This window comes from Dioszegia hungarica, assembly GCF_025882075.1.
Source record: "Dioszegia hungarica strain PDD-24b-2 chromosome Unknown MKK02contig_8, whole genome shotgun sequence".
Lineage (NCBI taxonomy): Eukaryota > Fungi > Basidiomycota > Tremellomycetes > Tremellales > Bulleribasidiaceae > Dioszegia > Dioszegia hungarica.
In genome coordinates, this window is record NW_026515770.1 from 4,323,016 (window position 1) to 4,350,024 (window position 27,009).

Consider the following 27,009-nt stretch of genomic DNA (forward strand, 5'->3'; position numbering starts at 1 on the left):
CAAAAGCAAGTGGAAGAGATCCTTGCATCCACATTCTAGTCGTTAGAGGTGGCTCCAGCAGGAGCGAAGCGTAAAGGGGAGGAGGTTGAACATCTTCACGAGCCAGATTACTAGTTCCTGTCAGCTGACTGTGTCGCGCTGGCTCTTGTTGGATGTAAGAGGACTCACCAAGCTCTCCATCTGGGCCACGACCTCGTCCAACTCGCGCTTGGATTGCTGGTACTTCTCGACTGCTTCCTGGTGACTATCAGCGCTCTTCTTCGTTGAAGGGCGACAGAATGTCCAGCCCTGCCGGGCTCAATCTGCCAGCCCAAAGGGGATACATAACTCACCCCGTGCTTCCGCTCCCACTCATCCCGCTCCTGCTCGACCCGCGAGACCTGCCTCTCAAAGTGCTCCGCCTTGACGTCCACCTGTCGCAGCCTATCCAATCAGCTCTTCGTTCCCCGCAATTGCCACCCAAGACCTCGGTCCCGGTTTGATCCTGAACTCACTTCTCAGTCGTCTCCTTCAAGTCCTTCTCGGCTTTATCCAGCTCTTCCTCCAGAAGCTGCACCTTGCGTGTCAGGTTCTCCCCTGTAGTCTTGTGCGACTCTCCCTCCGCGCTCGCCGTCTTGAGCTCCTTGATTTGGTTTTCGGCATTCTCAAGGCCCGTCTCGGAGAGCTGGAGCTTGTGCTGCAGCGAGGCGATCTCTTGTTCGCGCTCGAGCAGAACCTGATTAAGCTGAGGTATCAGCAGGGACTCATGAGCATAGCCTGTCAAGGCCATTCCTGAGCCACATACCTTCTTGTTTTCTCCCTCGGCGGTCTCTGCGCGTGACTCGGCAGCCTCGATCTTCTGGCCGAGAATGGTGAAGCGCTAGAATATGAGCTGATAGGGTCTTTGGCCGTCATTGGAGGCTGGTTGAGCATGACGGACCTCCTTGATCTTGTCCTGGGCAAGTCAGCGTTGTCCCGACACAGCATTCCTGGCCCGTTGAAGCTCGATCGGAATCCATCTCGGGTCTTCGAGCTCGCCCGTAGTGTCATTTGGAAGCGCCGACTCACCATATTGTCTGGTTGGGCTCTCTGCTGTGATGATAGTGGTTGAAGGGTGATGTATAGGAGATGTACCCGGTGTATGCACAGTCGAGGTCCAAGCGCGTCCAAGCTCAGATCCAGACACGCGTCAATGGGTGATTGGGTACCTTGATTATTATCAGCTCAAACTAATGCTCCTTTTCTCCCACATTCCCCTCCCCCCCGCCGCCGCCCATCTCGCTCGCCTCGCTTGCCTCTGCCTCTTTCTTTAGGTAACGCCAGCATGCTTCGGTCGGTCCGCTTCCACTCAGTAGAGTAGTCCAGTCGGTGGACCTCTGAAGAAGCTCGCCAGACTATTTAACCCCCTTTTTCCTCTCGACTTTAATCGGAAAGGAGGCGAAGGGGATCCGCACCCCGCAGGACATCCCTCGAAATACCGTCTTTACGCTGGGAGAGGTGTCGTATGGGGACGCATACATCTTTTGCTCTTCTCGTCAGGTCAATTTGGATTCCATGCATCCGAGCGATGAGTAAGTCAGGTTGAAAGGAGCAAGAGGAGAGGGGAGATGTTCGCAACGTTGGATTCCGCTAATCTCCTCTGACCTACTGATAACCGCCTCCTCGTCCTCTTCCCCGCCCTCCCTCCCTTCCATCGCCATTATTATCATCCCGCCGACCTGCATCTCCAAGTCAGGCGGGCTAAACTAAATGGCAATAAAGACTACTCTCTCGAGAGGCGGACCCTCAACAGAGCGTGCCTATCTTTCTCGGCTTGTTCATCAGGCCGTGCGTGGTGGGCTTGTTTTGAAGCGATCCGACAGCTCTTCCTATCTATTGTACACGTAGCTGTTATCCTGCAATATGTGATTCCCAAAGCTCTCCAGTTTGAGCAGTGAACCTTGCCTCAGGTCGCGTGGGTCTGGAACTTGCTCGGCCGATTCCGCGCCGGGAGCGTCATCCCGCCAGATCATCTCTTCTCCCCTATTCCTCCATCCTTCTTGCATCCTTCTTAGCCATCTGCTCAGCATATCTTCATTCCCCTCACAATGCCGCCCATCAGACAGCGCGACTTCGTCATGCCCGCCGCAGCGTTTACCATGGCCATCGTACTCGGTCAGTTCTGTTCTCTCTTCCCGGTTGCAATCCCCAGCTAAACACGTCCTCAGGCTTCTACGCCAAGTCCTCCATCAATTACGCGCGCGAGAACGCCTCGAATGAGCGTGGAAAGAGCTACGAGCGCGTCTTGTCGGAACGGCGCGCACTGGGGATGGATGGGGATCTGTTGGAGGATCGAATGAGGCGGAAGGCCGAGAAGGCAGAGAAGGAGGCGGCGTCAGTCGGTGTGGCGACAGCGGAGAAGATGGGAGCATCCGCTGCTTCCAAGGGACCGACATGATCGACAGGTCGCGGGGCTGGGCGGTGGGGCGGATCACCGGAGATACTGGGGAGCTTGGGAGCCGAGCGGGAGGGATCTGGCGGATGCACTTGTGATCGTCTCGTCCGATGGTCCGTCATTGACCAGTGTGAGTTAACTTTGTCCCTCTCTGTCCTGAAGCATGGAGAGGAGCTGAAAGTCAAGACCGTTCTGACCAACCTGCCTTCCTGCCCTCGCCAAACACCTCTGAAAAGACGCCGGAGCCATCATGGTGACACGCCGCTAGAGTGAGTCTCGTGTCTCGTGATCTGAGCGATAGACGCAGCTGAAGATCAGGAACAATCGCAGCGGATGATCGTCTTCATCCAATTCCTCGCCTCTCGGCCCCACATCCCTGGAGAGTGGTCGGCGACTCGCCCCATCTGCCCGTTCTGCTGCGCGGCTGGACGATACGAGGACACTATCCGCTGTACCCATGTCATGGCTTCGACCAAGTGTGGATGGCTCTGCGCTGACAGAGTGCTGTGCGAGGCTTTACGTCCGTTAGTGATGCTCAATACTATCGACAAGAAGTGCCGTGCGCGTTAGCACTCGGAGAGAGTACGTGATCAAGAGCGACTATATGAGGTTTGGCATGCGGTATCTACTAAATATAATAAGATGATCCGGCTTTCCGAGGTCTATCGTGCTGATTATACTGATGACATTGATTGATACTGTCCGACAGAGTGTACAGGTGGGGAGGAGCTATACAAATGGTCGATGGGGATGGGACTGGAGGGGCAAAGAAGGTGGGGTAGACTTGAGATTGAGGATGAGGGTCGTGAGGTTGAGGCTGGGGCCCGAGAGGTTGAGGATGGCGGCCGAGAGGTTGGGGATGGCGGCCGAGAGGTGGTTAGGAGGGATGCGAGTAGGCGGAGGGGAATGGTCGAGGCGATTGATCAGACGACGGCGGGATGTATCACCATTCATCCCGAGGCAGACCGAACGAGACTACGCCCTGTGCGTCAAAGTGGCGTGTGAGATCGGTGGTGGCTGATAAGTCAGCTCAGATTCTGAGATGTACGGGTGTTGCGGGGAAGATGGCTTACCAGGTGCGCTATACTCTGACTGCTCGACAATCTCAAACAGGTCCGTATACGCCGCAGCGAGAGGATGTCCGCTGATACGTCAGCAATTTGCCACTTCCCACCTAAAACCGACCCGCCACCCTCCTCAGCGCCACTCAAAGAGCGGAGCTTACCCAGTCATCCGCATCAGGTTCGCCTTGAGCCTGAACTCGCCCGTGTACCGCACGCTGATATCGGGAAAGCAAAAGTACACTCCCGCCGCCCCATCGGTGTTGACCATTTCGGACGGAGTGGCGACGAGCGTACCGTACACCATCGCTACGACCTCGCCGGTCGAGAGCTGGACCATGGTGGCGTCGTCCCCCTCGGTAGTCTCTAGAGTGAGGTGGACGACGAGGAAGGGCAGCTCGTCATGCCTGTATATTAGCAAGGTAACATAGGGATCGACCTTCCTTCTCGCCGATCTTGAAGGGGTAGGACTCACGGTATCTCAAGTTCTCCCTGCGAGTCCCAACAATCCAGCTGTATGATCAGAGGAGGGCTGAGTGGTAGGCGCTCGAGGTAATTGACGGCTCGTTCCCCTCCGAATGCAGCAGAGCGCTCGGGCTGTTGGATAGGTGTTATTCGATAAGTCCTGATTGATCAGCCCATCTTACTGCCGGAAACTACAGGCAGACCTACCGCTGTAAGGCTGGAAAATCGATTCCACCCAAGTTCATATCTGGTTCAGGTGGAGCCGGATACGCGCCAAGCTGCTGGATCCTCTCGTCTAGGAGCGCTGTGAGCTGGGAGGGCGAGAAGGCGTAGGGGTAGTACGTCGTAGGGAGCTGTAGGTTGGCGTGCGTATCGAAGGTGGTGGTGGGTGGCGGAGTGGGCAGAGGTTGGGTGGATGAAGAAGGACTGAGGTCGAGAAACGGATAGGGATGGGGGTATTGCTGGGACATTAGAAAAACTGGACAGCATTTATAATCATAGCGGTGCGACAGTGTGATTGAGTGGGTGAAGTGGGGTCGGAGATATAAGAGACAGCAAGGTTGAGACCGGGAAGAACGGCCGGCCTTCTAGAAGGGGTGGAGGGGGATGCAAAGAACAAGTGGGGTAGAGAGGGAGGGAACGATAGAAGGAAGAGGGGTCGACCCAGAGAGCCGATTCGAGCTAGTCGTGTCCGTTTCAGGGCGAGGGGACGATGATCAGCGGCGTCATGTGTGGACGAGAGGACGGCGAGTAATGAAGGTTGTGTGCTGTACAGCTGCCCGCCTTGGACGTTCCGCGCCTTGGTCCGATTAGGCTTGAGCCGGGAGCCGGGATAATCGGAGCCTTCAAAGTGAAATGGTTCGAGGGTTGTGATTGATTGATGGGGTGAAAGGGTCGAGATCTGACGGTAGAGAGTGATGTGGCGGTATTGAAGAATGCAAGCGCCAAAGCTGAACATGATCGTCTGACTCAGCCGGTTGATGGTCCGAGTGCCTGACACACATTACAGGCCAGGGCGAGCTGACAGCGAAAGGATGGGGAAGAGGTGTCGCCCGAAGTCCGATAGGATGGTTGCGATTGAGGATGACGCCAGGTGTGTGGACGAGGACAAGCCCCCCGTGTTTCACGTTTCAGATCTGGACAGAGGGCCGTGCGTAATGAGGGTGGCGAGGCGAGCTAATCGCGCGAGTGACTTGAAAGGTCGCGAGCTTATCAGTCGAGTACCGGCTGTAGGACAGTTGCCCTGCGCGATCTAGCTCGTCCGTCGAAGCGGTGGTCGTGTGACGGCGGACAGTCCATCGTAGGGTGGCAAAGCCGAGATTTTTTACTACTCTTGGGCTCCGTGGAGGCTGGGAGGGATAAAGTGGTAGTGAAAGTGGATGGAGAGGATGTAGATGAAAGGTAGGGGACGGTAGACACGAGCAGAGGCAAGACAACGCACCTATACTCCTCCCGGATCGTCCATGCCGAGCCCAAGGAATGCCGGGACTCTGTGCCTAGCCTAATTTAGCGCCAATCGAGGTATGCCGTGGTCTTTCGTGTGTGAATAGCTAGGTATGAGATTGCTTGTCTTAAAGGTCTAGCCAGCGCAAGGGTAGAGTAGACTGGAGGATTGGTATGATGTGCTACGCGATGTGTTGGACTACTCGTGATCATCTACATTCCTAAGCGCTGCAATTTTCGCCGCAAAGAAGCCGTCGTCGATCCTTAGCAATCCGCTTCGCTTCCATTGGCTTCTGTAGATCATTGAGTGTCCCATGCCGCGCCGCTCCACGGCTCATTCGTCAACGGGGTGCTCTCTCCACGCCCTTGCCCCTCCCCCGGACACCTGCCGCTCGTGAGCCGACCGCTGATCATCGAGGCGCTGAGCTCAAGGAGTCCGCGTAACGTGATCCCGATGATGATCGCCGTCCTCGTGGCTGGAGGATTCCTGACCTGTCCATCGGAAGGCAACTGCCGAGAACATCCATTAGCCAGCGTGTGGATCAGCGGCGTCAGGTATTCAGCCAAGAGGGGTATTATGCAGTACGAAGAAGGAGCCTTGGCCCTGAGCGCCTGAGCGCCACGCGCACCCACCGCCTTGAAGTCGCTTGGAATGACGAGCGTGATTCGGATAGACAAAAGGAAGAGGCGTTCCTCGTTCTCGGCGTCCGCCTTGAGCGGGACATTATGTTCCACGTACTCCGCAAAGCATGAGCGGAGCATTCACGGCCCGCTCCACAATGCAGATCACGGAGATGTACGTATGCGGCGTTGCGGCAAAGTGATCGTCGGTCATCCCGGTTTCACATTATGACGTTATGACCCATTCTTTCGGAGCCGCTTTTCGCTTCGTATCGTGCTCTTGTCTCTGAGCGTGAACTTTACCAGTCCCGATGGCAAGGTCAGCGGACTCAGTACTCAGTGCTTAGGCCTCGCATGCCCAGTCGCAGCATCCAGCCTCTTTGGGCGCTGGAGCTCGAAGAGAGCTTGGCTGACTCCACATGCTTGACAAAGCCGCCCCGCGGCCTCGGCGATCGTCACGGAGAGATGTGATGGCGATGTGATGGCGTTGTGCGCGCCGGTGTCACGGGAATTAGCGGCAATACCGCGAAAGAGTATATACATCATTTCGGAATCTGATGTTCCCGGGGGAAGTGGTCTTAAATCAGTATGACTCGTCACGGACTTTGGCGGCGTTATCTCTCCCCTGCCTTGCTGTATTTGGTTCCAGCTGGTCTCCCTCCAGTTGAATGACGTTCTACTCCTCCCTCGTGGCTGATTTTTCGCGCTATCCTTTCGGGGACGGCGACGGCGATGTTTCATCCAACTTGGGTGGGAGCCAAACATCCAATGCACCATCTTACATAGTCGTCTCTGCTTGAGCTATATAGCCAGCTCCAGCGTTCCTGATGGCAGAACAAATCCTATCCAAGTGAGTCTCTTTGCTTCTCCACGCTAGAAAGTTGGCTGATATCCCAGCCCCGCCGCCCTGAACGCGCTGAAAAGGCATCAGCTCGTCTCGCTCTCGAAGCGATATGGCCTGAAGGCGAGCGGGAAGGTAAGCGTCATGATCAGACTGTCAAAGTGCTTTAGACTGACGTATAGAACGGGGATATGGTTGAGCGATTGCAGGCTTGTGGGTCATGTCCTGCCCGGCGAATCCTCTTTCCCATTCCTGACGAGTAGATGCCGCCGCCCTTCCATCCGGCCAGGCCTTCCACATCCCCGCGCCTGAAGCGCCTAATACCCCTCATCATGCCAACGTCGACTTCAATCCCGCCGGTCCCGACACTCCTACCCCCTTGTCGCCTTCCGCCCGCGAACAGGAAGACGACGTTGATATGCCCATGTTCAACATCAACATGCCGCTCAAGCTCGACAAGAAGGCAAGCATGATCTCCGTCAGCTCGGAGAACTGGGACAAGATGTCGGAGAGCGGGGCGAGCTTTATTTCGCCTATGAAGGGGACGGATGAGGGGAGTGTGCGGTCTTGGAAGAGTGCAGGAAATGGCGAGCCGCTCTCAGACTTTGGACGTAAGTGGCGACATCGAATTGTTCGTGACGGGATGCGACGCTGATTCTGAAGCGTCTGACATGCCTGGCAGGACCGGTGCATCCAGCAGCCGCGGGAGCGTTTTCGCCTTTGCATCATCGCTCAAAAGGAGCGGTACCAAGACCTTCCTCGGATCTCGCTCGACCTCTCAGACCTCAAACCTCAATGTGGCCGCCAAGGAGACCACTCCGGAACCACAGGGCGATATGGAGTCGGTGCCGGTCGCCCCATCGCCCGCATCTACGGTCGGTATCCCTCGGCGACACTCCCGTCTCAGCCTCTTTGAGCGGCCCAGCACCCTTCGCCTATGCTCACCTACGGCTGGGCCAGCTACACCCCGAGCTCGAGGTAGCGACCTCCCTTTGGTCGGCTCGGCGCACAAGTTGCAAGCACTCAAAGATCGCCGGTCCCTTGTACCCCTCCGCTCCGGTACCGGTAACGACGCGGATCAGTCCTATCCCTCCCGCAAATCCCTACCTGCACTCGCCAACCACACATCGGCCAGCCTCTCTTCCATCTACCCACCTCTACCTGGCTTCCAGCCTGACTCGGACGCGCCACCCGTCCCTCCCATTCCTGGCCAATATCCCAGTGCCCACACGCTCCAGCACAAATCATCCGAGACCTTTATCTTTGGCTCACCGGAGCACGCCACCTCGGCCGCCCAATTCAGTGTATCCGCGCGAGATATGCTGGAGCAGATCAATAAGCAGCTGCCGGAAGATGCGAGGATGGTCGACGAGGTGTTGAAGGGGAAACAGGCGGACATGAGGCGGATGGTCAGCGTGCAGAGCGGGCTGGGCGAGGGTGGTTGGGGGTTGATGGAGCGATTCGAGGGGAAGAAGGATCGGTATGCTGCTGCCCACGAGAGGAGCTTTGCCAAGTAAGTGTTCCTGATGGGATGACCAGACCAGAAGCTGATGAGCAGGATGAAATCAATCTCCCAGACTTCCATTACAACTAGCAAGGCCTCCAAAGCGTCCAAGCCACCAAGCAGCTCTCGACTCCCACCCACCACTCCGGGACAGAAACGGAAGCTCAGCGCCGGCTCGACTGCGGACTTCCCCTCCGCTCCAAATGGCGGGAAGATCGACGGCGAAGGGAGGCAGGCGAAGAGGAGCCGGATGTCACCTGGACCGAATGTCCTAGGATCGTTGAGGGAGGCGGGGAGGAGCGTGATGACGCTGCTCGGGGACGGAGAGGGGAAGAGTCCGGAGAAGAGGCGGCTGGGGGAGAAGAAGCAGCGTTCGAGGCTGAGCATGAAGGGAAACGGTGAGTTCTAGCGATGCTCCCGCCCGTGTACCAGGGCTTGAGCTGATTGTTCAGGCCTTCGCTCGAGACTCAGCATGTTCCGAAGCAACTTCCGCCGCCCCGGCGCGCAGATGACCGCTCAAGAACGCTCGGCCGAGCTGCAGAAATCACTTCGCCGCCGCTCGGCCGAGTTCTCTTCCATCGTCAAGCGGACTCCTGATCTCCTCATCAACCCGCCCATGTCGCTCAACTCTACCCGTCTCACCACACGGAAACAGCGCATGCCATCTACTTCGGCCCAGACGGTCATGTCGAGCTCTACAACCAGCAGTCGGGTCCCTCAGCGCAAGCCTCTCCCGGACTTTGGCGGACGCGTCGTTTCACGCGGCTCGGCCTCGATTCTCAAGTCGTCCACATCGTCGACGTACGCCCCTGGGCTCCCGCAGCACAAGTCATCCTCGGTCTCGTCGAGTATGCGGAAGCAGAGCCAGGCGGATCTTATACGGAATGCAAGGCGGGCGCCGGCGCCACCGGTCGATGAGTCGGGCGATGTTGACATGGGCTCTGGCTCAACGTCAGCCGCGACGAAGGTGACGGTGCCCGCGGTGGAGACCCCCATCGCGAGGACATCGTCCACTCTGTATGCCTCAACGGCGAGCTCCCGTGCTCGGATGCAGGCAACGGTCAAGCCTACCCCAAAACCCGCACCTCGCGGCCTTCCTATGGGTCCGCCCCCGGTCCCCACCTCGGCCATGCAACCTCCAACGTCCTACAAGGCGCACGGCATCGTGACGCACAGCCTCTTCGGCGCGGGCGAATCCCGCGAGAACCTCTTTGAGGAGAACTTCCACCTGCCTCCCCCTCCGAACCCCTCATCCCCATCGACATCCATCACATCGCCTCCCTCGCTCCCCGCCCGATCGGCCAAAGGCGGTACTCCCGGCCGGTTCGGCGCCTCTTCGTCCACATCATCACCACACAAACCGGCCTCGGCGGCAAGCCGGATTCGGCACAAGAACTCGGGGTTGGCAGCCATCAAGTCGAGGGGTAACTTGAAGGAGGAGGTGGATGTGCCGAGGCGCAAGGCGGAGATCAAGGCGAAATCGGAGAGAAGGGTGGAGGAGAAGGAGCTAAGGGAGATGTTGGGCGATCTGAAGGGGAATGAGCTGGTCTAGGCGGTCAAGGAAGGGAGGATGCCCTGGCCTCGATTTGAAATTCTGGACTTTGCGTGCTGGTTGCGTATCTTGGGTCTTGCTGTCTCGTGTTGCGCATAATACTATCGTTAAGCCTGTAATGTACAAATGACTATACCAAGTCCTTGCAGCAGCGGCGATCGAGTGGACCTTGACGAGGCTCAAGGCAAGGGATGCTGAGTTTCAGACATGCTCCAATGGATGACCCCCTCTCGTTTTAGCGTGTTTCATCTTGGTCAACAAGGTTTTCTCCGCGGAGCCGAAGGGGGGGACCCTCGTTCCTGCATCCTTAGGACAACAAAAGCTGCAAGCTGAGCTTGTAGCCTTGCTCATCATCATCGTTATCATCATATAGACAGGACCCTTCCGGATTGCCCACGCTCTTTAGAGAAGACACGCTCTTTACACGACCCCAAAATCTTTCGACGCGCCGAGCCATACGCGTACCAATCCCAAAATCGACCCAGCTGATAACTTACTCCCTCACCTGCGACCGCCGACGTCCTTTCGCCCCAGCTGATCCTGGCGGTGTATGTGGAGCCCTTCCCCAGCGAGACTACTTGTCTCCGTTCTGCCCTTGCTCGGCTCGGCGCTGGCTTTCGAATTTGCCTTGCAAACGTCCGGCAGCAACAACGGGATATCAAAATGCGGGACTATAAACGTCATATGGCAAGGAGGGGTACCACCATTCCATATGGTAGTTGTGGTAAGTCCTGATGTGCTAGTATTGACAAGGGAGGATTGCTGACGCCTCAATTAGCCAGCATTCGATTATCCCACCAATATATCGCTGCCATCTTCGGCTTGGTCGTCTGACAGCCAGATGGGGAACTACTCTTGGACCGTAAACTGTACATTGGAAGATGATCTGCATATGAGGAGTGACTCTTGAGCTGACTCGCAGATCCTGCGGGAACGAAACTGGTCGCCATGATGTCAGACTCAACGGGAGAAGGCGTGAGTTTGGCCGACGCGCATCTGCGAAGATGCAGTATCGGGCTGGGAATAAGGCTGACAGTCCAGTCGGGAGGTGTGACGCCGCTGTATACGGTGACGGAATCGGCCGCGACTTGTCAGCTGCGCTCTACCGAGACAGACTTCCTGTGAGTCTGACAGCTATGATTTCATCCAGTTGGATCTTGAGCTGATAATCACAGATTCTACCTCAATTCGACATCCGTCAATGTACGCCAATCTTTCTTCGCTTGACAAGTCCGGATCAGACTGACCTCATCGTAGCAATGCTCCCCGCTCCAGGTCTCTTGGGACTCGAAAGCCGTCGGCTCGGTCCGCCTGCTCGGTGTCATCCCCTCCGGCCAGCCTTTTATGTTCACCGCGCAGCCCGGCTCTACAACCTGGAACTGGAACGCCAATGTCGCAGCGGGCACGTCTTTCATCCTCGGCGCGTTTGACGGGGGAAGGACGGGCATAGGCGGGTCGAGCGACCTCATGACGGTCGGCCAGGGCGGTGCGGGGTGTCTGGACGACAGCAGTCCGAGCTCGACCCCGGCGGCAACTGTGCCTACGATGACGCGCTCGGCGGGGAAGGTCCCAGCGACCGGGACAGGGACGGCGACTGTAGGGGCAGGAGGAGGTGTCAAGACGGTCACGGCGATAGCAACGGTGATACCTGAGGGGAGTGGGAGAGGGTGAGCCCCGCCTCTATACGGATTGGAGGCGGTCAGCTGATGCTTTCAGCCTCAGCACCGGCGCAATCGTCGGCATTGTGGTTTGCTCTATCCTCGCACTCCTCGCCCTTCAAGGCGCCATCTTCTGGTTCTGCTGTCGACGCCAAGTCTCGGCTCTCATCTCACACCGCAAAGATATGCGGACGAAAGGCATCAAGTCTGGCGAGGTCGATCTCGGCGCGGAGGATGGCAACTCCCGGTCGCCAATGGAGAACTACCAAGAAGGCGGGATCTTTGGGACGGCGAGCAATCGCCAGTCGAGCTACGGGGATATGACGGACGGAGGAGAGGGGACAATCTCGCCCTTCCGAGAGTATGGTAGGACGTCTCAGTCGGACTTGGCGGACGGCAGAGGGGAGCGGGCCATGTCGGGTTATCAGGCATACGGGTCTGACACCCTGCTCATGCCTCCTCGAGCACACGGGCGTACCGAATCTTTCGGCAGCGGCCTCACCCTCGACCTACCCATGTCCACCTTTGACGACTTTTCCATCTCGCCTACCGACTCACCTCCCCTCGGCAGCCGGACCAACTCCGGCCAAGGATCCGCCCCGTCTTCCACGCCAGCTATACCATCTGCGGTCGCTGCACCTTCTCGCAGACCACCGCCGTCCAAGGCGCAAATGGCAGCGAGCCTCTCTCTCCACAGTCCCGATATGGACCGCATGAGCCAGCCATACGGCGGGATCATGCCTTCTCAGTCGACCCCCGTGGGCGGTCTGCGGCGGCACGAGGACGCGGGACCGGCGGTGGTTAGGGCTAGGCAAGATGTGGAGGATCTACCACCGCTGTACAGGCCAGAATGGGAGACTGAGAGTCGGCATAGGGATTCCACAGGACGATGAGGCTGGTCCTCTTTCGCGGCGGAATATAAGCCACAGGGCATACTGTATCATAAGGACTCTTTACTGGTAGATTGATCATAGAAGTCTTTGGGTCTCCTCCCCTCTCAGCCATCGTCATGTCCTTAGCGCCGAGAGCCGCTTGACTCTCGTAGCCGCATCCCAGGGTCTTACCCCGCATTCCATACAGATGGAGCCGTAAAGTGAAACTTCGCCTCCTTTTGCACTTGCGTTTTTCACCTAGGCGTCTCACCCATCTCTTCACCCTGCCTTCCCCCTTCCCGCCCTTCGACCGCAGACAGCACAGCGCACGAATCACACCAGACACTGATACACCAATGTCTCCGCTGTCAGTTGCCGTCTGCGAGGGAGGAGAGAGGTCGAGCCTGCCATAGGCGATATCGAAACTCCAGTCCCTTCTACCCACGTCGATCACACCCAAGCGCCATGTCCGACCAGATCATGGCTGCCGCATCTGCCCAATCGACCGGGGCGCCCCTCCTCTCCTCTCATAATCCACGCGATAACATCTTAAAGGCGACAAACCTCCCATTCGACCAAGACCAATCTCCCTTTCAATATCCATTCAAGCCTGGCCAACCAAGTCGACCACGCTCAGGCTCGGCATCCCTCCCTTCCACGTCACACGTCAGTCGCCCGGTCCGCTCGACCGCCTACAGTCCATCAGGCCGGACGTATCCGCCGGGTCTGGGACCGCTGAGCACCATCTCGCCCATCCAGCTCGGGGCGGCTTTATCGGAACGTCCAGCAGTACAATCTGGCGCTCGCAGTCCAGGAAGCAGAGAAGCGCTGTTGGGCCCAGAGTGGATTGCAGAGCAGCTCAACAGCCGAGCTGGGGCATCTCAGCCGCGGGCTGGCTGGCAGAGACCTGCTCCGCAGCCTGCACGTACCTCGGCGGGAGCGGAAGTACAGGGCTTTGTCCCCCTCGTCCCCGTACAAGCTGGAGCGGCGTCTACGACGTCGAGGTCTCTCCCTCCTATCGACCCGGCGACATTCTGGGCACGCCCTCATCCTCCCACTTCCAAGCCTCCCGCTCCAAACTTCTTCAACCTACCACAACATCCTCCATCTACTCCATCGCATGCTCGTATCCCGTCTCGCGCATCAACAGTCAAATACCGCTCACGCTCGCGGCCCACGGCACCCACCATCGGCTCGGCCGGGTCAGACATAGACACTGGCGTCGAGTCTGACACCACGGTCCGCCCAGGCCGGCTCAAAGCGCAATCGTCATCTCAGCCGGATCTCGTGGCGTTTCGGAACAGGCTAGAGGGATGGGCGGGGGATGTCGCGGCGAGACAGATGGAGGGGAGAAGGCCGCACAGTACCGTTGCGCCAGCTGCTTCAACGTCCTCTGGGCTGGGAGGGGCGTTCACGCTGCTCCCCAAGGAGAAGCCGGAAGTGTCGCAGGAGACAAAAGGGCTGTCTCGTCGGAAACCCGTCCCTTCCCGACAATCACCTACGCGTACTAGCCCTCTTCCGACTCAAGGCCTCCCGAGTGTATCCCCTCGGAGCACTGCCGGCGGTATCCCACCCCTCACTCCTCTTGCGCCAGAAGTCTCCCTTGCTCCTCTCCACTCTCCGGACGTGCGACCCACTAGCGGAAGCTCGGAGGACGCAGATGACGACCTCGATAGCGTCGACTCACCCTCCTCCGACTCTATCTCTTTCGGCTCGAAACGGCGCCAATACATACGTCGTCGGGTATCTGTCAAAGACAAGGAGAAGGACAAGGCGGAAGACACCTCACGTCCAGTCGGCGGGCTCGGTCTGAGCTTGACAGATGAGCCGATCGCGGACGCCGGCCGGGGGAACGTTGTTGATGATGGAGTGGAGGACAACCTGTTCTCCCTTCGCCTATTGGCGGTCTTCCCAGCGGTATGGGCGTTCTTGTACCTCATACAGGCGGCGGTGACTGGTGGGATCTGGGTGAACCTGTATCCATGGGGAGTGATCACTACCCGTGCGGCGTTGGATCGGATCATGACAGGCTGGACGCCAGACGGGATCTGGGAATCAAAGAACAGAGGAGACTTGGTGCTTTCTGCTGCCTGGGTAGGTCTACTCTCTATTGTTTCAACCGATTGAGGTCTAAGCTGACGTCCAGTCTATCCTTACCGGCCACTACTGCTTCGAAATGACTACCGGCCTCACCTATCGCTGGCGTGTCTACTATAATCTCCCCGCCACCATCACCCGCCTCCTCTCCATCCAGTGCATCTGCTGGCCCCTTACCGGTCTCACGCTATGGACACTCGGTCCCGACCGGATCCTCTTCGCATGGGTCGTCATTGGCTGTACCACTGCCGGCAGCCGCAGCGTCCAGATCTACGTCACGTCCAATATCATCGTCGGCGGTTCGGGAGCGGACCTGACTCCCCGGCGAAAGGTCTCAAATCCCCTTCCTAGTCGCGGTCGGAGTCCGCGGCATCGGGCTCCGGAGACGGGGGGAGTGGGGCAGACTGGAAGTGGGTTTAACGGGCAGAAATGGCAGCCGGCGTGGCTGGACCGGTTCAAGATGGACAGGCAGTGGGACTGGTATCTCCTGGCAAGGGAGGTGGGGTGGAAGTTGGGGATGATGCTCTTAATCACCACGGCCTGGCTGTTTTTGGGCATCGAGACGGGGCGATTCGTCAGGGGAGAGGTATGAGCGGGAAGGGGAACCGGAGAGACACGACATCATCATCAGGGAGGGAGTTAGGTAGTTGATACACGTATTATTGAGTAGACCGTAGAGAAGTAGACACACGCTTGTACTATACTCATCAAATATGTAGCCTATGCCGATAAGCCACAGCTGGCATCTATACATCAGGCCATCAGGCCGCAGGCGCGATACTGTCGACGCAATGTATGACAAATCATGCTTAGTCAGCGACGCGCTGGATTTCGCGTGGGTCCGCGACCCATCTTGCCTTTGTTGACACTTTGTGATGACCTCGGTACCCGACACCGAGCCCGTCCTCGGCGACACGGTCATAGCCAAGACAGACCGTCGCCCGCCGACGTGTCCTTGGGCCTGTCCCATGCAGGTTTGACATCTGAGTATACCTGGGTCGAGCGTATATAAGGTCCAAAGCTCGCTCTCGACAACGCCCATATCAGACCGACTGACCTGCTCCTTTTACTTCAATACTCACCTTCGCTCTCCCCCACCTCAGCAAGATGGCACCCCTCTCTGCTCTCCTCAACCTACTCAGCCAAATACCCAGCGTTGGCAAGTATCTCCTCATCCTCCTTATCGCTCTCAACGCGCACTCGCTTCCGCTCGTATGGCACTTCCGGTTCTGGTGGGTAAGTGACGTGGTCTTTCATTGCCCATGAAGAATCTCTGGGCTGATATATCAGCGCCTGGGCCCCAGATATCTTCTCGTCTGGACGCGCGGTCGACAAGCGTACATCGATAAATGCCAGAAACGCATTCGCGCAACAGGAGGTATCACCGCCCGAACGGTATCCAAGCGCAGGGCTTGGTTTGATGATTGCGACTACAACATGCACCTCAGCAACTCGTACGTAGCATCATTGTCGACATGTCGATTCCCGGCTGACAGATAGGTGCTACGCCAAGACTGCCGATATCTCCATGTCTAGCTGGATGTGGGACGCCCTGCCCATCTTCTTCGAAGCGGGCGGGTACTCGGCGCTCGGCGGGACGCACTACACGTTCATCAGGGAGATACCGATCCTCAGCGAGTATACCATCGAGTCGCGAGTTGTAGGATGGGGCGAGAAGTGGTGAGTCCCCTGCTTCTAGTCCTGGTGATTGCGCCCCGGCTGAGAAAAAGGTACTACCTCGTGACGGAGTTTATTATCCGTCCCAAGAAGTCCTCGAAGAAGGTCCGGGCAAAGACAGCCGACTCGCAGACCCCCGGCGCTGTCACGCCCGCCCCTCCCGCCCAGACTGACTCCCCCTCGTCCGGCTCGACTACCCCCACCGAGCTGGTCCTCCCCGGTACAGACACGACCGACCCGGCCAAACGGTCCGCGTCGCCCTCTTCCCCTCCATCTTCCGACCTCGCAGCCGAGGCACTCGCTGCCCTGCGCTCGCCCCGACCCAGAGCGGACGGAGGTGTCATCGCTGGTATAGCGGTTCATGAGCTCTGCTTTAAGATTGGCAGAATAACAGTCCCTCCCGTATGTTTCATCGTTCCTATATTTTCAGGATGTCGACAGAGCGCTGACATCACAGCGTATCGCCTTGTACCTTGCTGGTCACTCTGCATCCCCCGCAGCACGCGCAGCGTCCTTCAAGTTGGGTTCCAACAAGAGGGCCGCCGCCGCGTGGGTCGCAGGCGGATGGAAGGCCGAACCCAATGCCGCCGAGATTGGTCGGGACATCTTGCCCGCGGTCGCTGGCTCTAAGCCTACTGCGGCGGAGAAGAAGTTCGGACTGATGGCGGACGCGGAGCGTCTGCGGCTGGTAAGCGCGCAGATCGAGACGGCGGTGAAGGGTATGGAGGGCGTCAGCGTCGGACTTGGCGAGACGGTCCGGCTATAGACAGCTTCGGAGTTTGAGGTATGAGCGTGTTGATCTGACGAGGTGGACGGAGATCTCAGGACATTGTACTATAATTTCAAGGTATATGCATGGAATCCTAGATGCCTACAATGAAGAATGCTCCGCGAAAATCTATCTGATATTGAAATGACAACTAGCAACCCCGACTGACTGACTGGACACACCGGCCCAAGACCCTATCCCCTCCTGTTCGAACCCCCACTGTCCGTTCCCCAGCTTTACAACTCAGCTCTCCTCATCGCTGCTAGTCATCAGAAGCATCTCCTCTTCCCTCTTGAGCGCCTCCTCTTCCTGCGCCTTCCGCAAAGCCTTCCTGGCGAGGTGGGTGAGGTAGAAGAAGAGGGCAACGCAAAGACCAATTCCGATCCAGGTCGAGTACATCCTGACCCGCCCGCGATGCCTCTGATCCGCCCTCCAGCCCGGACCGTGTGGGTAGCCCCGATGATGCCCAAACCCATCCCCTCCACTGCCGTCATACCGATGTCCGCCCTCCCAATCACCGCCGACCTCTCCGTCCTCACCGAGAGGGGGCCCGCCGTGTCCGCCATGAGGCCCGTGCCCGAAAGACGCGATGTCGTGGATTCCGGCGCCGATCCATGTGTGAAGTACGAGCTTGAGAAGTGAGACGGCCGTACATGCCGTATAGGTCCGCAGGGAGAGGGAAGGGGCCGAGGCGAGGATGACGTTGAGGAGGTTGTAGGGGTAGGGAGCGATCCGGATGAGCAGGAGGAGGTGGGGGTTGGCCGGAATGATTGAGAGGAGGGATTGAGCAGTGGGCGAATTGCTCAGACTGGATGTTAGCTGCTTTCAATCGAATTGTACGAGGAAATACTCACGATTTGGCAATTACATCCCGGAGCAGAGTCCTCGATACGATAAAGACGATCACCGCACCGGATAGACTGGCAATGTAGGATACAACGAATCCTTCCCAGACGCCAAAGGTGTAGCCGGCGAGGACCATCAGAGTCGAGTAGAGGGGGAGGGGCGGGATGGTGGTGATGAAAATGAGGAAGGTGAAGATGACCTTCCCTTCGAGGCCCATCGCGAGGAGGCTTTTCGATAGTCTGTCAAGTGCTGATGATCAGCATGATCCTCCAAGCCACTTCAGCCTAGATTTGACATACCGCCAAACAATTCTCCCTTCCAGAACGCCGTCGCCAGCACAAAGCCCAGAGTCGTCACCACCCATCCTATTACCAGCGCGCGTCCCATCCCGCCCTCCTTGCCTAGCAGCTTATCCCGCATCTTGTTCAGAAAACATGGCTCGGGTATTGGGGTAAGTGAAGACCGCCTAGACGACGCGCGAGATGCATGTGCAAAGGCATGCCCGGCATTCGAGCTGGAGTGTTGATTGTGGGAGTGGGCTTGCCAGTGGTGGGGATCTGGCTCGTAGTTGGTAGGATAAGGATATGCGGGCGGGGCCTCCTTTTCTGGCGGAAAGTCGTAGTCTGTACGTGGAGGTGTACTGCTCGTCGCGATGGGGGGTGCATGGAGGCTGGTCGCTGTGTGGACGAATACGGGACGATGATGCGCCACGCCGCCTTGCGACGAAGGGTCTACAGGGAGGCGAGTCGCGTGGGGAGCTGGCGAAGCTGACCGCGATGCAGGACGCGACTGCATGCTGGGTCCGAGTAATGAGGGGGTGGATGGGCCAGAGATGGAAGACCGGGGGAGTATGGAGGACGAGGGTGGGATTTGAGAGGTGGCCGGTGAATGAGATGATGGTTGTCCGACCATTGCCTTTGAGTGAGTGCGAAGTGGATGAGCAAACGAGATGCAAAGTCGATGCTAGATTGCCGGCCTCGTGCTGGCTGTGTTGGCTATATCCAGTATAGTTGCGGACCGAGCGAAAGGATGGTAGATCTATGATGGAGAAGGGGAGGAGCAAACTGAAACTGAGCACCGTCCTCGAGTTTGAACAGAGCAGTACTTTGCGCTTTGCGAAGGATGTTGCGCCGGCTAGACTGCGGAGAATCTAGAACGTGCTTCGGCACTAGTTTTCGAGGGTGTTGGAGCGCGGATGGCAATTCCTGCCAGTCTACTGACGATAGGTAGTGATGCGAAGCAAGACGACGACGATGTCGCTGCTCGTCATGGGTGGATGACGCCTTGATGACAGTCGCGCTCGCGCCCCCTTTCACACTGATGCATGCATGCTTTGCGCCATTCGCCACCTTGTCCTCTTCTTGCTCCAACAACCTCAGCGGAGTCATACCGTAATAAAGCGTAATCCCCAGATCTGGCCCCTGAATAGAATCAGGGGTAAATCTTGCTGCTTTCGGTAATTGTCCCCAGTTTCCCCGGATCGTGCCTTATTTTTTTCCGGTCCGGCGGCTGTCATCGGGCCAAGCCAATGCACGTGCAGAAGTGGCGGCTGGATGTGGCAGCAGTGGCGAAGCGGATGCTCCAAAACGATCCTGCAGATACGAAAGGCAAGGCATATATACATTGGAAAGAGACAGACGGTCAGAGTCGTACAGATGTACAGGCGGTCTCCAGCGGCAAATCATCACAACTTGAAGCTGACCTTCTTGGCTTCGGGCTCGGACCAGCTCTTCACAATGAGCGAGTCTCTCCCAACCTCGCCAGTCTCACCGCCACTGTCACTGTGATCATCATCGTCCTCGGCACGGAACATTGACCCAAGGCCTTGCAAGAGGAGCGACCCATCTCCCAATCGGTATCGACCGCCTTCCGGGCCGACGAAAGAGATCGAGGCCGTTGGACCGTCATCGGGGTCTGCGAGGCTGCGTGCCACCACCTTGTGCACTGTCTGCCAGCACTCGGGAGAATCCACAATGTATTGGGCGAGACCAGCCAAGACGGAGCGGTAGTCGATGGCTTTGGAGGTTGTGACGGTGGCCGCCACGTCAGAGCGGCTGGCGCTGGTCACCCTTCCGGTGCTGATGACCGGCGGTCTTTGCGGGCGGCGTACTGTCTCCTCGTCGGACTCCTTCGCAAACCCCTGCTTGGACATCGGCTCCGTAATGATGGTCACAAGCCTGCCTTTGGTCTGGGTGGAATTGTGCGTGTCACCACCACCACCCTTCCTCATCGGGTTGGGGAGCACGACGACAAGAGATCAGACAGAGGGTAAAGGAGTCTGATCTCGCCGGAGCGCTGGTTCATGGACGTGTCCTCACAGGCGAAACCCCAGGGGAGGTGGTCAGGTGTGGCGCTCTGCTTCAGAGTGGCCGGAGTGATGCTAGATGCTTTGAATGAGGTCTGGGGAACGGAGGGCATGCAGCTCAAGCCCCAGAACTTCTGGGTGACGTCCTCGTCCTCCGAATCGCTTTGATCGCAAAAAAAATCGGCTTCGGACGTCTCGAAGACCATCATCCGAGCGAGGTCAACGTGGTGTTTGAGAAACATGGTGGGTAGGTGCGAACCTTTGGGACTGGGAGATAAGTGATCAGGGGTGTATTGACTGCTGAAATTGAAGTAGCGAGTGTTATGAGGGTGCAGGGGGAGGAAAGAAGGGATACCTGGGATACCTGGGGTCGGGATCAGGTGTCGTGTGTGTCTCGCTATAACGTATAACCCCCTCTTGCGTATCTTGAGTCGTCGGCATCGACGAGCCTTCCACGATCTTGGTCGTCCTTTGATCCCGTGCAAGCACAACATTGTCGTCTGCTGAAACCCCCAGTGACCTGTGCAGAGATCTAGGGGTATAGACACCTCGATGCTGCAGATTCAGATCTGTGTTTATGCAGAACCAGAGATCCCACTCGATTCATTGTAGCGAACAAATCTCGATGATCGAAAGCCTCTGGAAACCGCTTGCTCTCCACGACTGCGCCGAGCAGTAAAAAGCGGTCTTTCTCGGCGTTCAGCCTACTGAGTGGGTTCCGAGCCTCAGCATACCGATGGAAGTTGAAACATGCATCTTAGACAGTCGTCGCACTAGATGAAAACAAGAAAACATCGCCACGCCAACGCGCAAATCCAACGCACTGGGTCAATCCTGGCCAATCGCCACCGCATCTTGAATCTCCTCAGCTGCCTGACTTGCCAATGCCGAAATGACACCACTCCCATCCCGTAGGAAAAGAGTGTCCCGGCCGACCCTGCCATCCTTATACGCCAATCCCACACCTGCAAACAGCATCCTCCCATCTTTCAGGCTGAACCGACTGTGAGAGGGGTACAAGAAAGTCAGCGTGGCGGGCACGTCGGGCACGCCCTTGGAGTCAAGGTAATGACCTGTGATCTTGTAGACAGTCTCGGTTTCCTCAGCCGGTGGTCCGCTGAGGTTTTCTGCGATTCCCCGGACCGGACCGAGCTCACTGCATCTGCCGTAGAAAGTGCCAGAGGTGGTGTGTATGTGTGCGGTCGCCTCTTTGACGCGGAAAGTGGCGAATGTCTCAACCTCACTCTTGGTCCCGTCGGCCGCGTCGGACCGCTTCGTAGACATCACTGTGACATCTTGATCCTGCAGTGACGTCTTCATGGGCGCGCCAAAGACGAGTGTCAGAGGCGTATCGAGGCTGATCACAGTCGTCCCCTTCCAGGGCACGTCGATCACCTTGCACAACAGGCCCCAGGGCGCGTCATCGAGTGTGGCAGTCTTGCCACTAGCTTCATACACCCCGGATGTAGGGGAGTAGTGGTGGTGAATCGGGTTGACGCAGTCCTCGAGCGACTCCGAGCGCATGGTGGAGCCCGGCTCGGCCTCAAGTCTCTTGCGGATCTCAGCAGGCGTGGGGAGGTTGTGTACAGCACCCCGCTCGTAGTCCCAATGAGTGATGTTGTCTGTTGGCGTAGCCATTGTGAGGATTCTGTCTTTGGCGACAATGTAGAGAAATGGAGGGACAGTTGAGGGCAGCGCCGGGCAGCATCTTTATCTGTAGTACCCCGAGCGGGATTGCGCCATCAAGCTCCTTTCAGTACTAGAGTACTGCGAGTACGCTCGAACATATGATAGCGCTTCTTTGTCCTGCCAGATCTGACGAGTTCTTCTCTGGGACAGCGCGCCACAGTCGAAGTACTGCTCCATATGTGACACTCCTTTCAGAATCAGAATACTATATATCCGTATGACTGTGCTTCTGCTGCCTATCAGATCTGATGATGCTTCTATCGGGTAGAGCGCCGAACCTGAACAAAGAGGCCGTCCTGATTCTCTCATCGTAGAACCCAAGAAGCGCGGGACGTTGAGATCTGTTGGACATCACAGAAGAAGGCATGCTTCACGACAGGCACATGTATGCGGGTGGCAAATTTGCCACAAACAAGCAGCGGATGTTTGTGTTGGTGTTTGTGTTTGTGGGCTGGCAGTCCAGCCACCACCGGCCAGCTGACGCTGACGTTTACCGAATACTGATTGATCGTGTACGATGTCACTCATCTCTTCACACCCTTCTTCATCCACGCACTATGCTCCCCATTCTCTCCGAAAGTGCTCAATGGGTACTCTCCCCTCTGACTTCCCGCCAAACGGAAAGGGACGAAGACTTGCAGTATGACTTTGCACACGATGCGTGGGCGGTAGCTAGGCGCCTTGTCCTTCTCGATCGCGGACTAGACTACCTCGCCTCAGCTTGTCAAGGATTGGCTGTGCTGCCGGACACCTCGACCCCAAGCGTCGACGTTGGTATAGTCCGCTCGCAACTGTCCCGTACGCTCGCTAGCGACCACCCCCAAGTCGTCGTCTCTGCCGCTATCACAGGCTTTGGAGAGACTAGACCCTCTGACCTTGATAAGATCCGGATCAATCATAATGTGAGTCCATACTAGCTAGAGCGAGCTGATCCGGTCAGACCATCAAGCTGGGGGCCAAAGCATTCCGCGATGGTAGTCTCGACATCGGACCTTATGGTCCTGAGGGGAAGGGATCATACAATCGGCACGTCCTCTTTGCTGCGACCATCCTCGCTCATGAGACGGTCCTACGTGCTCTGTGTGTCATGGTGAGTCGCTTTGTAGTGTCTTTGGGGACACAGCTGATGATATAGGGGGATTCGGAGAGGGCTCCTGTCGTTTCCGCAGAGACGCTGGCATGGGGATGGGAGGTCCACATCTTTGGCGGAAAACTAGTTGCCGAGGAGATGGGCGAGAACAATCTGAACAGCTGCACAGGCAGCACCTTTCCGGTGAGTCTATTAGGAGTCATGTGTGGTATACGACGGATCATCGGCTGAGTGGATCATCAGGGAGATATCTTTTACCTGGCGCTCGAAGACACGAAAGACCATGCCACGATCCGATCCACAAAGTGGTTTCCTACCGAGAATGTCCACCGTATTGTCGAGGGCAAGTATCACTAGCCGTATAGCCCTATGTTGAGACAGCTAGCTGACAGGACAGGCAAGCCATACTGGGACACCCATCTCCCTATCCTCACGGAATGGCGACCAGACGACGAAAGCGCCAACACGCCAGAGCGGGGCCTCCGCCTCGACCGCTTGGCCGGTCCGTCACTGGGTAGAGGTGATGCGACGCGGCGGGACTGGGCGTGCGGTGGCCGAGGGGCTTCCTACCGTACCTTTGGCCCGCAGCTTGATCTCAGGCGTAATGGCTGGCGACTTTAGCTGAGGGGATTCGAGAGACATCCATGTCCTTGAACGGTCTGGTGTAGGGCTCGGCTGCGGATAGCGAGTTGACCCATGTACTGTAGATGCATACTCTCCAAGCGTATATCACCTCGGACTGACTGTACTCACTCCTCCCCCAGGCATCTACACCCTCTCATACACATACAGATACGCCAAGCTCCTCATCTCCTCCCCACCGCCCGCACCCGCCCTGACCACCTTCTCATCATTGTACAGCACCCACTCATCCTCGCCTTCCCCGCTCGCGCTTGCCAGACCCGCCTGCGGCTGTCGAATCGTAGCGACGTAGTGTCCCGAGTGAACCGAGGGGCCTTTGTGCGAGATGAAGGCTTTGAGGCGGTATGTTGCGGGCAAGGCATCGGAGCCCGGGGTGGAGGTGGAGCCGGGCCCGGACGAAGCGATGGGGGCCGCGGCGTCTTCCCCTGGATCATCGGGGTTTGAGAAGAGCCATTCGATCGCTCGGTCGGGATTGCCATCCTAGCCCATCAGCTCATCTTCTTATTGTAAGCACGAAGCTGAGATCGGAGATCTAGCTCACACTCTCTCTTAGAGCCTTTCTGGCCTGGTTGGCCGTAAAGCCCATATCGGCAATCATGCTGATCTGATCGTCCGACGGTCCGGCAGAAGCAGCTGCAGAAGAGACAGCAGGAATAGGGTCGTCGATGTCTGTACAAGTCAGCTCTTCGGTACCGCGACGGCGACGGGTTATAAAGCTCACCTGCATCCTCCATGTGCTCAAACAACCAAGACATGGCCATATCTGCCCCACTGTTCCCCGTCGCCAACAGCGCCTTTTGACATCTGACGGTCGGAAAGCCCATGGCTTCGAGCTGCGCGACGGCGCCGGCATCAACGTCGGGTCCAGTCGCTATCATGTTAGCTATGCCAATCTCGATCGAGGAGGTGGCAGGAAGCTTACAAGCAGGCGCCACATCAAGGTCTAACTCGCCCTCCCCAGCTTGTCGGCCCTTGCCTTGAAGGTCGTCAAGCGTGAGCCAGTCTCCGACCTGGACGGGTATTTCTGACATGTCAGCTATCTCGCATAGCGCAGGTGTTGGTTAGCTCACCGAGTTTGGTCGGAACCCAATTGACGAGCTGGAACTTCCTCATGTGGAGGATAAGCAGATCTGGGAACGTCTTGAACATCGTCGATCTGCGATCTCAGCTGGATCCACCGTGAAGACCTTCAGCGGGAGATTCTTGCTCACTTTTCAGCCGCAGTCTTTTTATCGCACGTCGCACACGCATATTCGATCGTCTCCTTCTCGCACAAGGCCTTCAGACACCCCTCGAGACTCTGCCCCTCCCAAAGCTTCTTCCCCTCGTCCGTAACTCCCTTCTCCACCGCCTCAACCGGCAGACTCGCCAGATCCACCGCCTCCTCCTTGTACCCCACCTTCCCACAACCCAGACACTGCAGCCTTTGCTCCATCGCAAACCGCATGATTTCGGTCGGCTCGCGGCTGATATCCCTTCCTTGACGCTTGGCCTCCCCGCGCAACTTGTCCAGGAGGTGCTGGAGGAACTCCTCTGAGTCTTGCTGACGCATGGTGGAGAACTCCTCGTGTCCCTTCCCGATGAGGGTCTTGAATTGAACAGGACGGATTCCCTCTTGGAACTTTGGCGGTTCCGGGGTGTCATACTGCGAGTGAGAAGGAGGAGGGGCAGGGGCGAGTCTCGAGTACCGGCCAGTGACGAGCCCGTCGGCGAGCTTGAGCATCTGGCATTCGAGACATTCGGCGGGAAGGGGCTTGTCGCAGGTTTGCTGGTGGGAGCGAGCGGCCTCGCTGAGGTATCGCTCGCGGTAGGAGGGGAGGGCGAACAGCGTCTGGAGAACAGAGGCCATATAGCAGCTAAGCGAATCAGCTTTGTGTACATCGTCGAAGGAGACGACCCAACAACTGACCTGTTTCCCAGATTCCGCAGACCCGTCAAACCCTCTCCAAAGACCGGCTGCAACTCTTTGCCGTCATCTCCTGTCATCGAGAAGTCAAACTTCAGGTTGTGGTCGATATTCCACAGAGTCAGCTGTATCGCTCTTGAACGTCCGCCCGGAACAACGTACCAGCTCCGTCATTGTCTTCTCGGTCTTGCTTTGACCGCCAACGTCCAGTCCCAGATTGCCCAGGTGCGTAGCAAGCTCGGGGTCGATTTTGGCATCATCGCAGGCGTAGCAGTAGAGATCTATTCATGATCAGCTCTGTCGAACCACATCTCGCAAGCTTAGCTTACCTGCTGTGCCCTCCGGGGTGATAGTGCCGAGCTTCACCGCCACCGCATGCTCCGTCTCCTGCTTGTGCTTCAAGGCATGTCCGTTCCCGTCCAGACCGCCAAACTGCTTCCTCCCGCAATGAGCCAGACCGCAGACGAGACAGAGCCAGAGATTACCGGTAAGAGAACATTCGGTACATTGGGTCGGTACTGCTTAGTCAGCTTTAGCGCAGCGGAACACTGTCGCGCAGACCAATAAGCTTACGGGGATCTTCTGGGTTGATGAATGGTGTCTGCTCCAAAGTCAAGGTATGCTCGCAGGCGAGGATCTCCTCTTCCCACGCTTTGACCTCGGACTGCTGGGCAGAAGACATGGCTCGCATGATGGATGTGACCGTGTCGTTGACCTAATGATCAGCTAAGGCCGATGTCGGTTTCTGGTCCGCGCACCACAGCTCACCTGAGCATTGTCGGACGAAATAGCTTGGCCGACTGGAGAACAAGCGAAGCAGACCAGGTGGGTTGCATAGGAATAGAGCTCCTCATCGGACGGAGCGGAGATAGCGAGCTTCTTTTGAGGCGGCTCGAGCGAGTCCTACCTATAAGCTTGGGCTCTACAGGGGACGCAGAAGCTTACCCTCTTCTTCGGCTCCTTCCTGGTCCGCTTCACCACGAGCCCGACGGGATGCTTTGCCTTCTCGTGGTGAAGGTAGGCATGTCGACGGCCCTCCCCGAAGCAGCCGCCGTTAAAGCATTGCAGACAAACGAGAACGCCCTCGGGGTCATCCTGCGGCTATCAGCTGTGTATGAGCTACGGGCTGGCTTTCTCAGCTGACCTGTCCATCAAAGCAAAGCGTACATTCTTCGCTAAACCTGATCAGCACCGCATTCCTTCAGACGGACGAGGGGAACATACCGATGAACTTGCTCAGAGAGCTTTGGGGGTCGAAGGTACTGAGCGATTTTTTCGATATGCTCGCATGAGTGAGTGGATGTAGCCATTTTCGTGATGTAAGGCCTGTGGTATGTTCAAGATAGGAGGAAGAAGTGACAAGTATAGCTGCTTGAACGTTGAGTGAGTGAGGCGTGAGGCGAGGGGAGACATGAGGAATGCTGGGGACCCCGCTGACGCTACGATGGCGGTGATCGCCGCTGACCACCTCTCGCGTGAGGTGATGAATGGGCAGCAGCCAGCAGCAGCACTGACCTCTGTCAGCTATCTCCTTTACACCTTCCCTATGGAACACATC

At 57.4% G+C, this 27,009-nt stretch overlaps 11 protein-coding genes across 11 annotated transcripts; 6 read left to right on the forward strand and 5 right to left on the reverse strand.

Annotated features, from left to right (window-relative positions):
* Positions 1 to 120: 120 nt before the first annotated feature.
* On the reverse strand, positions 121 to 1,679 carry MKK02DRAFT_45400 (tropomyosin like-domain-containing protein; the record flags this gene model as incomplete). The annotated part of the gene is made up of 7 exons (XM_053093396.1): positions 121 to 237; positions 333 to 423; positions 495 to 724; positions 785 to 859; positions 920 to 934; positions 1,048 to 1,055; positions 1,628 to 1,679. The coding sequence occupies 7 exons, from the start codon at positions 1,677 to 1,679 to the stop codon at positions 121 to 123; spliced, it is 588 nt and encodes a 195-aa protein (XP_052946473.1).
* Positions 1,680 to 2,066: 387 nt separating this feature from the next.
* Positions 2,067 to 2,983, forward strand: MKK02DRAFT_33831 (uncharacterized protein; the record flags this gene model as incomplete). The annotated part of the gene is made up of 4 exons (XM_053088794.1): positions 2,067 to 2,133; positions 2,187 to 2,352; positions 2,405 to 2,543; positions 2,732 to 2,983. The coding sequence occupies 4 exons, from the start codon at positions 2,067 to 2,069 to the stop codon at positions 2,981 to 2,983; spliced, it is 624 nt and encodes a 207-aa protein (XP_052946474.1).
* A 373-nt stretch (positions 2,984 to 3,356) lies between these two features.
* Positions 3,357 to 4,409, reverse strand: MKK02DRAFT_45402 (velvet factor-domain-containing protein; the record flags this gene model as incomplete). The annotated part of the gene is made up of 5 exons (XM_053093397.1): positions 3,357 to 3,430; positions 3,487 to 3,557; positions 3,639 to 3,881; positions 3,950 to 4,099; positions 4,147 to 4,409. The coding sequence occupies 5 exons, from the start codon at positions 4,407 to 4,409 to the stop codon at positions 3,357 to 3,359; spliced, it is 801 nt and encodes a 266-aa protein (XP_052946475.1).
* Positions 4,410 to 6,830: 2,421 nt separating this feature from the next.
* Positions 6,831 to 9,900, forward strand: MKK02DRAFT_45403 (uncharacterized protein; the record flags this gene model as incomplete). Its single annotated transcript, XM_053093398.1, has 7 exons — positions 6,831 to 6,853; positions 6,901 to 6,979; positions 7,027 to 7,057; positions 7,108 to 7,455; positions 7,508 to 8,357; positions 8,403 to 8,746; positions 8,801 to 9,900. 7 exons carry the CDS (start codon positions 6,831 to 6,833, stop codon positions 9,898 to 9,900), a joined length of 2,775 nt encoding a protein of 924 aa, XP_052946476.1.
* A 663-nt stretch (positions 9,901 to 10,563) lies between these two features.
* Positions 10,564 to 12,451, forward strand: MKK02DRAFT_33834 (uncharacterized protein; the record flags this gene model as incomplete). The annotated part of the gene is made up of 6 exons (XM_053088795.1): positions 10,564 to 10,624; positions 10,823 to 10,875; positions 10,942 to 11,021; positions 11,076 to 11,103; positions 11,158 to 11,567; positions 11,617 to 12,451. 6 exons carry the CDS (start codon positions 10,564 to 10,566, stop codon positions 12,449 to 12,451), a joined length of 1,467 nt encoding a protein of 488 aa, XP_052946477.1.
* Positions 12,452 to 12,895: 444 nt separating this feature from the next.
* Positions 12,896 to 15,119, forward strand: MKK02DRAFT_45405 (N-glycosylation protein-domain-containing protein; the record flags this gene model as incomplete). Its single annotated transcript, XM_053093399.1, has 2 exons — positions 12,896 to 14,524; positions 14,577 to 15,119. The coding sequence occupies 2 exons, from the start codon at positions 12,896 to 12,898 to the stop codon at positions 15,117 to 15,119; spliced, it is 2,172 nt and encodes a 723-aa protein (XP_052946478.1).
* A 515-nt stretch (positions 15,120 to 15,634) lies between these two features.
* Positions 15,635 to 16,970, forward strand: MKK02DRAFT_45406 (uncharacterized protein; the record flags this gene model as incomplete). The annotated part of the gene is made up of 5 exons (XM_053093400.1): positions 15,635 to 15,763; positions 15,818 to 15,981; positions 16,028 to 16,207; positions 16,258 to 16,606; positions 16,662 to 16,970. The coding sequence occupies 5 exons, from the start codon at positions 15,635 to 15,637 to the stop codon at positions 16,968 to 16,970; spliced, it is 1,131 nt and encodes a 376-aa protein (XP_052946479.1).
* Positions 16,971 to 17,216: 246 nt separating this feature from the next.
* MKK02DRAFT_45407 (uncharacterized protein) lies at positions 17,217 to 18,239 on the reverse strand (the record flags this gene model as incomplete). The annotated part of the gene is made up of 3 exons (XM_053093401.1): positions 17,217 to 17,781; positions 17,828 to 18,068; positions 18,119 to 18,239. The coding sequence occupies 3 exons, from the start codon at positions 18,237 to 18,239 to the stop codon at positions 17,217 to 17,219; spliced, it is 927 nt and encodes a 308-aa protein (XP_052946480.1).
* Positions 18,240 to 20,952: 2,713 nt separating this feature from the next.
* MKK02DRAFT_33838 (uncharacterized protein) lies at positions 20,953 to 21,762 on the reverse strand (the record flags this gene model as incomplete). Its single annotated transcript, XM_053088796.1, has 1 exon — positions 20,953 to 21,762. The coding sequence occupies one exon, from the start codon at positions 21,760 to 21,762 to the stop codon at positions 20,953 to 20,955; it is 810 nt and encodes a 269-aa protein (XP_052946481.1).
* Positions 21,763 to 22,370: 608 nt separating this feature from the next.
* Positions 22,371 to 23,528, forward strand: MKK02DRAFT_45410 (uncharacterized protein; the record flags this gene model as incomplete). Its single annotated transcript, XM_053093402.1, has 6 exons — positions 22,371 to 22,715; positions 22,754 to 22,903; positions 22,949 to 23,086; positions 23,147 to 23,234; positions 23,301 to 23,453; positions 23,503 to 23,528. 6 exons carry the CDS (start codon positions 22,371 to 22,373, stop codon positions 23,526 to 23,528), a joined length of 900 nt encoding a protein of 299 aa, XP_052946482.1.
* A 143-nt stretch (positions 23,529 to 23,671) lies between these two features.
* Positions 23,672 to 26,761, reverse strand: MKK02DRAFT_26349 (uncharacterized protein; the record flags this gene model as incomplete). Its single annotated transcript, XM_053087176.1, has 14 exons — positions 23,672 to 24,025; positions 24,087 to 24,214; positions 24,267 to 24,416; positions 24,468 to 24,569; positions 24,616 to 24,701; positions 24,757 to 25,401; positions 25,455 to 25,576; positions 25,614 to 25,732; positions 25,781 to 25,972; positions 26,025 to 26,166; positions 26,220 to 26,354; positions 26,397 to 26,546; positions 26,596 to 26,626; positions 26,676 to 26,761. 14 exons carry the CDS (start codon positions 26,759 to 26,761, stop codon positions 23,672 to 23,674), a joined length of 2,442 nt encoding a protein of 813 aa, XP_052946483.1.
* Positions 26,762 to 27,009: the final 248 nt, after the last annotated feature.